General features: G+C 40.2%; 1 protein-coding gene across 4 annotated transcripts in view; it reads right to left on the bottom strand.

Annotated features, from left to right (window-relative positions):
* The window catches only part of VWF (von Willebrand factor), a 105,787-nt gene that overhangs the window by 90,547 nt on the left and 1,575 nt on the right, over nt 1-13,665 (bottom strand). For 3 of the 4 annotated variants that reach the window (XM_015871484.3, XM_085522182.1, XM_085522194.1), the window contains exons 1-5: nt 4,255-4,393; nt 3,426-3,477; nt 2,133-2,282; nt 432-534; nt 132-340 (exon numbers count right to left, since the gene is read on the bottom strand). In XM_015871484.3, coding sequence (XP_015726970.2) covers nt 132-340; nt 432-534; nt 2,133-2,282; nt 3,426-3,477 — 514 coding nt within the window. In that variant the 5' untranslated portion in view covers nt 4,255-4,393. Of the gene's footprint in view, nt 1-131; nt 341-431; nt 535-2,132; nt 2,283-3,425; nt 3,478-4,254; nt 4,394-13,665 lie in introns of those variants that run through there. The other variant, XM_015871491.3, reaches the window with a different exon arrangement.

Below are 13,665 nucleotides of genomic sequence, written 5' to 3'. Positions count from 1 at the left end.
ATTTTTTTTTAATTTATTTGTATATTTGTGACTCCAGTTTCCATCAACATAAATATATTGCTGGTAGATTTTTATGTGAAATGTACAGAGATGCAATCAGATTTTCAACAGGCACATAATCACAGTCTTACCTTCCTGAGTTCTGAAGTCATCTTCAGCAAATTTATTGAAGTTTCCACACAGCCCACAGGTCTTATTGTAGTACTTTTCTTGAAGGAATATCTGAATATTCCCACTGATATCAATCTTCACCTCAAAGCCATAATCGCTGCTGGATATTTTATAATAACCTGCTTCCTTTTCTATAAATATGCCATTGGAAGCAAAAGGTATGGAAACCCTGTGATAAAAAATAAGAATTTCTCAGAATATGACACTAAACATATTGTTTTTTCCTGCTGGAATATTTGCCATTCCAATAGTACTAGTACCTTTTGTCTTCCTGCATTACACTTCCATCCAACAAGAAATGAAGGTTGAAATATTCTCCAAGATAAACAGAGAAACCAGTTTTCTGCCCATCCTTGTAGTTACCTGAAGAAACATGATATAAGCAAATAATGTTAGTTCTGGGACTGAGGAAAGTAACTTGTTTGAACATATTACAGTGCTGGAAACATATTGTCTATTATTTTCAAGAGCCTTGCAAGCAATGATAGGATGAAATAGATAGGGGTAAGTATTGTCAACTCTGAGCTGCCCAGGCTCTAACTCATGCTTTTCCCTTCACTGTCTCTAGTCAGTGAATTCTCCATCCCACCTTGCATACTAGAAGAGTTCCCAAAATTATTCACTTATCCGCTCTGATCCCTGATCTTTTTCTCTTCCTAGTTTTTTCACCAAAACAACAAAAACACCCATAGCTCAACAGTAAGCAAAGGGAGTGGAATATACTGAATTGAGGAAAGAACTAGGCTTGCATAACTTTGTTCTTGATAAGTCCTCTATCCATCTCAGTTGGTTTTTAAGAGCTTGATGCCAATATCAGTTGTCCAGCTGAGCAGAGCTACCCCACTCCCAGTTTTTCAAAAGCAGAACACAGACATGGAGACAAAGTTATATTCCAAGACAGAAGCAATTAGGAGAACTGAGACATCCTTTCTCTGCTTTTTCCATTGCCTTGCTCTGACTTTATTGCAGTTACTTGTACAGTGCAGTATCCATTCTAGACAAGAGGTCAGACTACTCTGAGGCAGCCAGTTCTGCCCAGACTGGAATGCTTTACTCAGCAATGTAGATTGTATTTCACAGCCAAATATCCAAGGCAAAACAAAACAAACAAACAAACAAAAACACCCAAATCCAAGCACTTATGTTGAGAAAAAAAGCAAAAAAAAAAATTATACTACACTTATGTTCCTAATATAAAGATCACACTCAGAGGCTTTAAGTTCTAACTAATCACAGAAAACACATCAGTGAATCCATACTTCACATACACTGGTGAATTCTTCAACATACAAGAAGAAAATTGTACAGAGTTGCTTAAGCTGAGGAACAAAATGATTTCTCAGACTGATGGGATGGGTTTGCTTCAATTTATTTACAGTCAGCATAAAGTCATTTTAAACTACAACTAATAGAGACGAGATCTTAGCAAATATAAGAACACCTACCAAAAGAGTTCTGTGAAAATGCAACATAGTGATTTGGTTGTCTTTTGCATGTATTTAAGAATAACACTGCAAAGATTCACTCTACTTCAAAAGCTTTTTGTCCAGCAATATGTGATTTTTCTTAATGTAGTGATTGAACACACAAATAAATATCAGTTTTATAGTGGATGTGTATCCTATTTCTGTACTCAGCTTAAATAAATAAATAAGTAAAACCACATTCCTCTGGGTAATTCAAAATTAAAAGAAAACTCACTTTCCTTCATTAGAAGAATCAGTTAAGAAAAATCTTTCTTGGCAGCTTAGTGATCTGTATTACTAAAGGATAACAGAAGCCAAAGTGACAAAATTTCCTAACTTCACAAGAAAATTCAAAATTTTTTAATGTGGTAGTTTAGCCTGTCTCACAAAGGGAAACATTATTTTCCTTCTCAGTGACAGAACTCAGCACAGGGTAATGTCACATGCCTAAAATATTCCACAAATGTTAATATTTTATATCTTGTTCAGACTCACCCAAGAGTGTGAAGGAGCGTTTGTGACAGTCACCAGCAAGGAGGTAGTTGCAGTCCCCAGAAAAACTGTAGAAAGATCCATCAAAGGTTTTGATGTGATCATTCCCAAAAAGGCTGCAGCGGGAAACTGATGACTCCTGAAGCAAAGAACCTGAGGATCCCAAATATCAAAACACAATATAACTTGCAAAGTAAAACAAACATTCAATAATTTAAGAATTTATCTGCTGATATATAGATATATATATGCATATATATATCTGTCCTAGACTTTTACCTCTAGCTTCTAGGTAGACTGCATATGTGATATGACAGCCCATATGATCATGAATAGATTTTGGTTTTTTTTAATTACATACATCAGTGAAAATACTTTTTCTTTGTATTTCAACTAACCTAAATGTTGAATAGCTAATTTTAGCGCTTTAAAGAATGTCATGCACTTGTATGCTAGTGCCTCAGTAGTAATAGTGAAGCCTGCTATTATGGGAAGCCAGACTTCACTGATTATAGCCTCAGTGACCCTACACAATATTTGTTTAATGTTGAAGAACCAAAAAGAACAACCTTACTGATGTCTCCAGTATCAGAACATTGCCTGATCAATGACTGCAGGATTAGATGTGCAGAAGAAACAATGAAAATACAGAATATGACAGCTGCTCTGAAAGTAACGCCTCCTATCTCACTATGTTGGCCTGCAACATCAGAAGCAGATTCCCAACAGGAATCCATTAAATTTTGTGACCCTGTGACTGACAGCAGCAGATGGGCAGTTTAACAGCATAGTGACTGACATGGAAGTGTGTATGAAGCAGAGGCATGGAACTGAATTCTTCCACAAGGAAAAAAATAAAAAAATAATTTTAAAAAAAATTGTACACATTAACATTTATCAAAGCTTGCTCAACATTGATGGAGACCAAACAGTGGACATTAGCACGTGAGGATGTGGATGATGAGTTGCAACAATGGTAGCAGTAATTTGAAAGAAAAGCCGCATTTCAGACAATCACGTAGTCTGCTTTTTCCCCCTCCAAGCACGATGCAAAGGCTCTTATTTATTACAAGCCAAAACGCAGGGCTAATGGTGGTGACTATGTTGAAAAGGATAGCTGACAAATTAGCCAAAGAGATAATATTAAATAATATAATATTTCCATACCATATAACAACATGCAGAAGTTATGAAAGGTATGTAAAGCGTCCGATCTTTCCTTTTTTTTTTTTTTGCACTACTTTCAGAACAACCTATGTAGTTTCAAGGAATCTGGAAATAAAAATGTTTTCCTACCTGTTCCTACAGTGCCCAGCAGTAGCTCTGTCAACACTGCCAAGAGGAGCATCTATCAAAAATCAAAAGTCATTAGAATATTTCTAGCCGGGGGTGCGTAGTCTGTTTCATGACAACCCAACTTTTTTTTTGTTTTGTTTTGTTTTGTAAAGTTATTTTTGAGGATCTACACCATTTCAGAAAGTTTTAATTTAATTTATGTAGACTTTCACAGTAACTCAGTTATCCATCCATCCATGCCTCTTAAAATAAATAATTAGAAGATAAACACTTATTAGTTTCCATTTTCACTCATTGCTGCAAGAATAATTTCCACAATAAATTCAGCCTAACATACACATATATTCTGTTTTACACAAGTTTGCATGCATGATTTCAGCTTGCAGGTACACACCTCTTATTAATGTAAATTATGCATGTCCAGCTCACAGTCACATAAATAAAAGTACAGCTTGCCTTATTTGTAATGGAAAGGAAACAGTGTTATAAACACCAGTCATATAACAGTGCAAATGCCAGTCTGACACAATTCTGAAAGATAGGTAAGAACTGGCAACTACATGGGAATGACTGCAAAGTAATAGGAAACAATAAGCAAATAATAATAAACAATATCACATTAGATTTTTAGCCCCTCAATTTTATAAAGGGGGGAAAGATAGAATACAAGATAAAAAAGCTTCACTGTCCCGGTCAGTTCTAAGCTGCCTGATTGAAGTTTTCACCTGCAGAGCAGGCACTACTAACAAATCTAGATATAATCAACAGGAACTGCCAGTATATAGTCCTCTATAATTTTCATTTCTAGTTAAACTGGTAATAAACATACCTTCTTCTACATGAAACTCCACTTATGCATGAAAAAGAAGCTCCTTCTGTTGCTGCCTTTAGCTTAAACTGCCACTGTTCCCTCAGAAGAGGGAACTGAAGTGACTTTAGGGTGAAATTTCTTGTTTTTGTACAAGTCAGGAACTCTTTATTCAGTTAAAAGGAAAGATAAATACAAAACGTCACATCCGTCTGATTCTTAAAACAATAGTTCAAAAATTTCTATTGTGTAAATCATGTAGTACTTAAATGCCAGAAAATTACAATGGGGGGAAGTAGTACTAAAAACTTACATGATAGATAAGTCTTTGAAATATATTTTTCATGTGTATAAGTGACAAATAGCACACTTGTTTGAAGAACTGTTGTTAAAGAGAATAGGATGCTCTATGACTCAAAGACTATAGTGTCACATAGCATTTTTTTCCAGTAAATAGCTGCTTTAAAAGTTGGGGGGAAATATATATATTTTATATATAAATATATAATTATTTATATATAATTATATAAATATAATAATTATTATTATTATATAAATAAAGCAGCTTGTAGTGATATGATTTTGTTCTCTTATCAAAAACACCTATGAAACAGGTACAAATGTTACACTCTTTTAGATCAACACATTGAGTCCTTGAATTTGCATGTATAGAGATGCATCCTGACAAAATGTAATAAAAAGTTAATTATGCACATAAGTGTCAACAGAGTTAAGCACCAGCTTTGTGGGCAAATATACACCGAGCAAGAAGCTCAGAGCAAATGGTACTTTATTTTACTCTCAGTGTCCCATGCTGCATAGTTTACAATAACTACTGGCAATAACAAAGGGATTAGCAGGCAACATGTTTCCCTGTAAATCACACCCTGCCAGAGAATCAGCTCCTTCCTTCGAACACAAATAAACAAAGAAGAAATGAAAACACACTTTTTAAGTGTTCCAGGGCTCTCAGGTGTCTTATCAGTAATTATGAAAAAGATAATCCCTTATTAGTCACAATGTGCAGTTCTTAAAAGAAGTATAGCATAAAAAAATAATTATAGAAAAGCTAACAACAAAATAAAAACCATCACGATACTTCATGCTATATTTATTCCTTTTTCCAAACAATTTTCCCTTTTGTTTCTTCAGGCAACTAGGCTGATTCTTGCAAGATAGCAATGAGTTATTTAAATATGCTATTTAAGTAAAACCTTAAGCCAATTTAGACTATGAGTCTGCTCTGGCTGAAGAGTTAGAAGTCTCATTAAGCCATATTTTTCTCTTGTAAAAAACTTTTCCTGACATTTCTACATTAAAATGCCATATAGCATTAAACAGGGGGAAAAAAAAAAAAAGAAAAAAAGAAAAAAGAAATACAGAGAAATTATGCCTTCCCATGTGACAAACCACAGAAAAACATTCAGAAATGAATGTTCTTGTAGAGGTTTTTTCAGTCAGATGCTTCCACCTTTTCTCCAGTAGCAGTAAAGTTTGTCCCAAACACATTTATGACAATAATAACACAATGGAAAACACAACACGCAACAACAGCAGAGCTGCAGGATCCCACACTGCAGTGAGTGAGGATTCACTAAAACGCAACAGCCACAGGCGCATTAAAAAAAAAAAAAAAAAAAAAAAAAAAAAAAAAAAAAAAAGAGGGAAAGAGGGAGAGAAACTGCTTATCTGCTTATCTTCAGAAGGCCTCAGGTACACAAGGACCTCCAGAGAGATACCATACCCTCATCTCCACTGCCAACCCTTAAAAGAAGGCTGGGAATGGGTGGGTCCTGGCTCCACCCCCTTCTGGTCATTCAAGTGCATTATTTCGTGCACTTAGGCTCTCCTGGGCTGGCCCTGACTTCCTAACAGGTGTTCAATCACTGTTTAAAGCTGTGATTTAGCATTTCCACTACACTAACGCAAGGACATACCTAAAAGAATTTGAGGTCCCTATGGAACATCTAAGAAAGTGTCCCGTGTGCACAGAAACTTGGTAACCACTGCAGTCATGGCTCAGAGATATCCTTCCATTTGGGGTTCCTGGCAATTCTGGTCACTTTCATTAAGTACCAGGAAAGGTTAAAAACTCTTCCCCTGTTTTCTTCCTGAAATGCTCCTCTGCAAAGAAGAAAAATCTATGAGAAAAAGGGGCTTCAATGTACTTTCAGGCCAGTGATGCCCAATTCCTTTGCCTGACACAGTTTATGATACACATGTTGGGAAGTTCACAAGATAAAAAAATGCTTTCCCTTGTAAGTATGTGTCATCTCTGGTAGCAAGCTTGTAGGATTCCCAATTTCAGACTAGGAGGCAAAGGAGAACATTGCAGATCCCAACTAAAGGCACAGCACTGCAAGGGGTTATCTTTTAGGTCTCCTGCGCATGACCTAGTCATCTTTACAATGAAGGACTGGTGGGAGATGTGAAGGCTGGGGACTGACTTGGGCAGAATGACCATGAAATGGTAGAATTCTCTGTTCTTTGAGATGTCGATAGGGTGACTACCAAAACTGCTATCTTAAACTTCAAGAGGGTGGACTTTGACCTGTTTAGGATACTCGTTGCAGGGGTCTCTTGGGAGTCACTCCTTAAATGTAAAGGGGTCCACGAAGCCTGGATGCTCCACAAGATGGAATCTTAAAGGCACAAGAACAGGCTGTCCCTCAATGCCATAAGGTGAGCTATAGGGGAAGAAGATCAGTGTGGATGAACCGGGAACTATTGTTGAGACTCTGGAAGAAAAAGAGAGCCTATGTCCTATGGAAGAAGGGACAGGCTTAAGGAGATTACAAGGAGTTGCTAAGGTGTGCAGGGAGGAAGTTAGGAAGACAAAAGCCCAACATGAACTCAGATTGGCCACTGCAGTAAAAGAGAATAAGAAATCCTTTTACAAATATATCACTGGTAGGAGAAGAACCAGGGAAAATGTCTGTCCTTTACTTGATGCTGTGGGGAATGTGACCATTGAGGACAAGGAGAAGACTGAGGTCCTCAACACCATCTTCACACTTAAAGCTCTCCCAATGAATCCCACTAGCTTTTCCCCAAAAGCTCTTCTCCCACTTTGAGAAAGGCAAACCCCATCTCATGCCCACAAACTCAGTACCATATAGGGTAATTAGCTGTCAAAAAATCCAAAGTTCTGGTGACAGCACCAGACACAAATCCATGTATTTAAAGAAGTGATCCTCTGGTTTGGTACCATGTCCTTACCCAGTATAGAAGGCAGGAAAGAAAAGATGAGCCGCACATTCAGTTCCTGTAGCCACCATCCCAAGACCCTGAAATCCTTTGATAGCCCTTCACTCATGTGCAGCAGCATTATCTCTCCCTATATGGAAAAGCAGTAAAGGACTGTGGTCTGTCAGTCATACCGGCCTAGGTAGTTTCCTGGAGATGTCCCTCACCTGCATGTTGGGAAGACAGAAGACTCCTCTAAGAGGGTCTGCTCAGCACAACATTATCTTAACAATCTTTTTTTGTTAGACTAAGTCACATGTTTCTTGTTCTGATATGCTGATTTACTCCAGTACAAGACAGAGCATGTAACTCATTGTAGGGGCAATTAAGTTGAAGAAATATTCACTGCTAACAGGGAACAATTGTCACCATTATATGATCAACAAATCTGTCTTAGGCACATTCCCCCCCATTATCCTTTCATTTCTGCAGCCATCTACTATAAACAGAGGGGGAGGGGGAGAGAGGGAGAGGGAGGGGGAAAGGGAGAGGGAGAGGGCAAAAAATGTTGCCTCTACCTCCTGTTTTTTATTCCTGTATTTTATACCTGTGCAATAGCCTCAATAGGTAAGTCCACCTCTTGGTCTCTAGCCCACTTAAACGTTGTATCTCTTCCTTGATGGCCCAAGGTCTTAGGGGCCCACGAGCTAGAAATAATTCATCCTTGTATTGCCAGTCTGAGTCTAGTTGAGCCACCTCAATTTGGGCATTCGATCTACCTGTTGGTTATTTTGTTGTTCTTCAGTAACCTGACTCATGGGCACGTGAGCATCTACATGACACACCCTTACAGCCATATTCTCAATTTGCGCAGCAATGTTTTTCTACAGTTTAGCAGCCCAAGTAGATTTACTCCTTTGTTGGCCAGTTGTTTTGATCCCACTTCTGTAACCACCCCCATAAGGCATTTGCCACCATCCATGAGTCAGTATAAAGCATTGGCCACCTTCTCTCATTCAGCAACATCTAAGGCCAGCTGGACTGCCTTTACCCCTTCAAATTGGCTTGATTCTCCTTTCCATTCAGTGGCCTCTGCAACTTGTTATGTAGGGCTCCACACAGCAGCTTTCCATTCTTCTTGTTTCCCCACAGTACAACATGATCCCTTTGCGAACAGGGCATATTTATTTTTGTTTCCTGGTAATTCATTGAGTAGTGACTAGAGACTACCTGTTTCATAACCTTCCTGGGCACCAAGGTGTGACCAATTGATCTGTAGCTACCAGGATCATCTTTCTGGCCCTTTCTGAAGATGGGTGTCACATTTGCCAGTCCCCAGTCCACCAGGACATACTCAGTTAGCCAGGACTGTTACAGGATGATGATGGAGCGTGGCTTGGCAACCACATCCACCAACTCCCTCAGCCCTCTAGGGTGCAGTCCATCTGGCCCGTGGACTTGTGAGCATCCAACTTTTGGAGCAGGTCCAAAACCACCTTATCATAGATTATGCAGGGCCTATTCTGTCCACCATCCCTATCTTCCAGTGCAAGCGGTTACGTGCCAAGGAAGCAACTAGTCTTACTATTAAAGACTGAGGTAAAGAAGGCACTAAGTACTCCAGTCTTATCCTGATCCTCGGTCACCATGTTACCCTCTGCATCCAACAACGGATGGAGATTCCCCCTAGCCCTCCTCTTATTGTTCATGTATTTATAGAAATATTCAGTGATGTCTTTCACCTTAGTGGCCAAGTTCAGTTCTAGCTGTGCTTTGGTCTTTCTAATTTTCTCCCAGCACAGCTTCATTACATATTTTTAATCCTCATAAGTTGCTTGCCCCTTCTTCCTAATATCATAAACTTTTCTTTTGTTCCTGAGTTCCAGCTGAAGGTCTCAGTCAGATTGGTCTCCTTCCCCATCAGCTCGTTTTTTTGTGATATGGTGATGGTCAGCTCCTGCACCTTTAAAATAACTTCCTTTAAGTATTTCCAGCCTTCCTAGGCTCCCATGCCCTCTGGAACTACCTCCCAAGGACTCTCAACCATGGTCCAAAAAAGACCAAAATCTGCCCTCCAGAAGTCCAAGGTGGCAGTTCTGTTGACTCCCCTCTGTTCTTCAACAAGGATCAAAACATCTGTCATTTCATGATCACTTCACCCCAGACAACCTCCAACTTTTACATCCCCCACAAGACCTTCTCTGTTAACAAACAGCAGGTCCAGGAGTTTGCTTCCCTTTGTTGGCTCCTTCGCCATGTCAGGAAGTTATTGTATGTCTCTGTCTGGACACCTAAAGCATACTAAAACTAACCAGCAGCTATTGATTTTTGTTTGTTTTAATGAGTAAAAAAGGAAAAGACATGTAAGAATATCAAATGCTATGGAAATAATAAGAGTACAAGGGAGCATAAGGGCATAAGGCTTGTCTCCTAAATGCAGTTGTTTGTTCCAACTGCCTGACAGCAAAACTATCAAAAGAGCCAGAGCTGTGACAGAGGAGAAACAAGAGGAGTTTATCTCTGCTTGACACTGAAGGACAAAGAACAACACCAGTGCTGTTTCATAGGTTTGCTGTCACCCCATCTCTGGGCATCCTGCAGCAGATGCTGCCATGTCCTCAGGGACACTTAGCAAAACCTCTCTTCCTCTCCCTCCACTGAAGGCTTCACTCCTTAAACATATTTAACTAGAATATGTCAAATAGCAAACAAAACAGCAATAGGTCTCATCACAAATGGCAATTTCATTTGTCATGTATTGTCTAATCCCAGTCTTGAAACCACTTTCTTCAAAGTCTAGAAAGAATTCAGCCCCCAGACAACAGAGATTTGCAGATGTCAGCTTCTCCTTAGTTATCAAAATGAACAACCTCAAACTGGAGTATTTTTGAATATTCATTTCTAACATAGGTACTCAAATGAGATGAGGTACAGCCAAGTGACAATGAAAACAGGAAGAAGGGAAAAAATAAATTGCCACAGCCTTTCACACATTTGTTACCTCTCTGGTCAGCAATAAAAGCTGTGTACTCAACTCTCACAGCCCTCTGAAAAATATGTACCAGTTCTCCAGAGTTCTGGTGTCTGGTGAATATCTGGCAAAGTACTTGCTGATTACCCTTGTGTGCGCTCTAGGCTAATGGTGAATTATGAACTGAGCCCTTTGCACACCGTGTTCCTCTTTTATTTTCAAAAGCTTCTCTCCTCTGCTTAGAAAAATAAAGAGGTGATGTAAGCCCCTCTTTGGCACATCCTAGTTTATATTTTAGCTAAGCTGAGTGCAAAGCAAGGAGAATAGAAATTATAAGCCTCTAAAAATAATTAACATAGCATTTCTGAACAATATCATGAGATAGCTTGGATAGGGAAAGACTATGAGTGAAGTTTTTCCAGGGCACACCCTGGGATTCCTAGGATCCCCATATCACAGGATTGTTTGTATTGTTGAAAAATGGGGCCCCCTGCAGGATGGAGGTTCGGGAGTCTCCAGACCATATAGCTCCAGATATAGCTGAGTCAACTTTATTGCCCGAAAAGCCATACTTTCATAGCTAACAGATGAGGGTGTTCAAAAATCACACACACTAATTGGAGGGAAGCTACTGCAAGAACAAACCTAAAACCCGCCTTCAATACTGCAAGCCATTCATTCTTTTCCTACAGGTGTCCTTGGTTCTCATGCTGTTTATCCTGCTCCGCAGCTGCTGCTCTGTGAAGTCCTTATCTTGCTACATAGCTGCTGCTCTGTAAAATCCTTCTTGTATTAACACAGTAACCCAAACATGATTGAAACTGGGGTTTGAGTGCCTACCACCCTGGGAGTACGAGATGTCTATTACCCCAGTTTCAGAGTACATACTGAGGATCGACATCATGTCAGGTCTGACTCTCCAAACCACTGTGGGAGAGTTCAGATTAAGGGAAAGATACATTAGTATCTGGGCAGAGCAGGCAATCATAAGGGGCCATGCAAAAATTGAACCTATTTGTTTGCCACAACCATGGATCCCAAACACAGCAGTGTAGACTCCTGGGTGGGCAAGAAAAATTTACCAAGACTGTGCAGGAGCTGGAGAGAGTAGGGATCATTACACCTGCACACAGCCCATACAACGCCACCATATGGCCAGTCAGGAAGTCAGATGTTACAGGGAGAATGACAGTAGACTGCAGAGAACTAAATAAAGTCATTCTGCCAATCCATGCAGCCATACTCAACACTGCCTCCCTCATGGATACATTAAGTAGAGAGTCAGAAACATATCACTGCATTCTGGATCTGGCAAATGCATTTTTCAGCATTCCAGTTGCTAAAGAATCTCAAGACTAGTTTGCATTCACACGGGAAGGAAGGTAGTGGACTTTTCAAGTGCATTCACCAACTTTTTGACATAATTTGGTGGCACATAACTTGGCAAATTGGAACCTGTGCAGAAGTGGGCTAAAGACAACATCAAATGGCGGTTTCACCTACCCTATAATCCAACAGCAGAAGGCCTAACAGAAAGATATAACGGGATCCTGAAGGCTGCTCTGAAGGCAGATTCACAGTCTTTTCAGGGGTGGACCAAGAAGCTTTGTGATACCCTATGAGACTTGAATGAGAGAGCAAGAGATGGCAGACCCAGTGCTTTTAAGAATGTTGTAGACAACTTGGGCCTCCCCGCTTAGGATACAAATCACAGGCAAGGACACCTCACTCAAGCCACAAGCTGGCAACATGAATATTCTTCTGCTCCCTGCCCCTGAAGACCTAGAACCCAGGAAACACAAGGTAAAATGACTTTGGATGGTGCAAGCAGGACCAAAATAGTGTGGTCTCCTTGCACGTTGGGGGAGATTGTTAGAGGTTGGGGGATCAGTAAATCAGTGCATGGCCAGCAGAGGCAGTAGTTGACACGACTGTTTTCATTGCAAAGGGGACATTACTCATGTCCATGTGGCAAATTAGACCCCCGTCCTCCCTTCCCCCTTCCTTTGGGACCTGATATAATTACTCAGCCACAGATATCAGGCCAAAGAGTGTGGTATCAAAGGCCAGGACATGCCCCAACAAGGTGGTGGTGTTGACTGAAGACTGAAATACAGGCTGTATCCTACCATGGAGGACAGACCTACTCCTCCTTGTACCTACTAAGCATCTGTTTTACTTCCTTTGAGGTTGTAAGTTCACAAGGCAGCCAGCAGGAGCAACATCACTCCAGCATGCTCCAGTGTTCATCAGGAAACACTGTGACACTCTGTGGTGCACTGCTGAACTTTTGGGAACTGGCGAGAATGAATCAAAACTGCTACTGGTCCTTGAAGAAGATACGGCTCATGAAAGAATGTCAAGACAAACACAACCGTGGAAAAGACTGCCAATGATTGCTTTTCTCTTGACATTCTACACTGAGGAGGGTGTTGTGCATTTGTCACACTGTGCATTGTGTTTTGGGCCACCAGATAGCGTGGGCTCACCGCCTACCTGCTCAGTCATTGTGAAGGGGTGGAGGGTAGTGGAATTCCAAGGTCTCAGCCTGAACCAATGGGTGAGCTACATAAGTGCATGGGTGCCTGGAGCAAGGCAGGGGGGGCGGAGTTCTGGAGCCACCCCTTCTGTCTCTGCAATAATTTGTGTGCAATATGAGTCTTCATGGCTCCCCCTTTTCCCCCACCCTTCTCCCCAGAGGCGGGACAGTATGAATGGGGGAGGGTCACATTGCTCAGCTTGTCTCTGTCTCCAGAATGTTACCAGGAAGAGTGAGTTAATTTCTTTTTGATATATTTTCCTATAGTGCCTGAAGAAATCTGATTCCAAGCAGAAGAAAATATGCAGCATAGCTCTGGTAAAACTTCTGCATATGTCACGCAAGTAATACACATAAGCTGAAGATCTTAAATGCAAAGTATGCATGACAGGAGGAACCCAGCCTCTATGTATCAAGAGCTGATAATCTTTGAATCACCAAGGTAAGAAAAGACCTCCAAGATGATCCAGTCCAACTGTCCTCCTACCATCAATATTTCATCACTAAACCATGTCCTTCATTACAGCATCTAAACATTGCTTGAATACTGTCACAGCGTTACCACTAGATGTAAGTCCATGACGGGGTCACAGGCCCCAAGAAAAGTAAAAGGAGAGACAAAGGAGCAAAGGGAAAATAAACAAACAAACAGACAAACAAACAAACAAACCAGGAAGGGGTTTGCTTCTAATTATGTTCTATTAGAAGGAAATAAATGATAGAAGACCTCAGTTTT

This window comes from Coturnix japonica, chromosome 1 (genome assembly GCF_054131305.1).
Source record: "Coturnix japonica strain WE chromosome 1, WE-NBRP24, whole genome shotgun sequence".
In the NCBI taxonomy this organism is placed as follows: Eukaryota; Metazoa; Chordata; class Aves; order Galliformes; family Phasianidae; genus Coturnix; species Coturnix japonica.
Note: the sequence above shows the minus strand (reverse complement) of the source record. Positions and strands in the feature narration are given on the sequence as shown.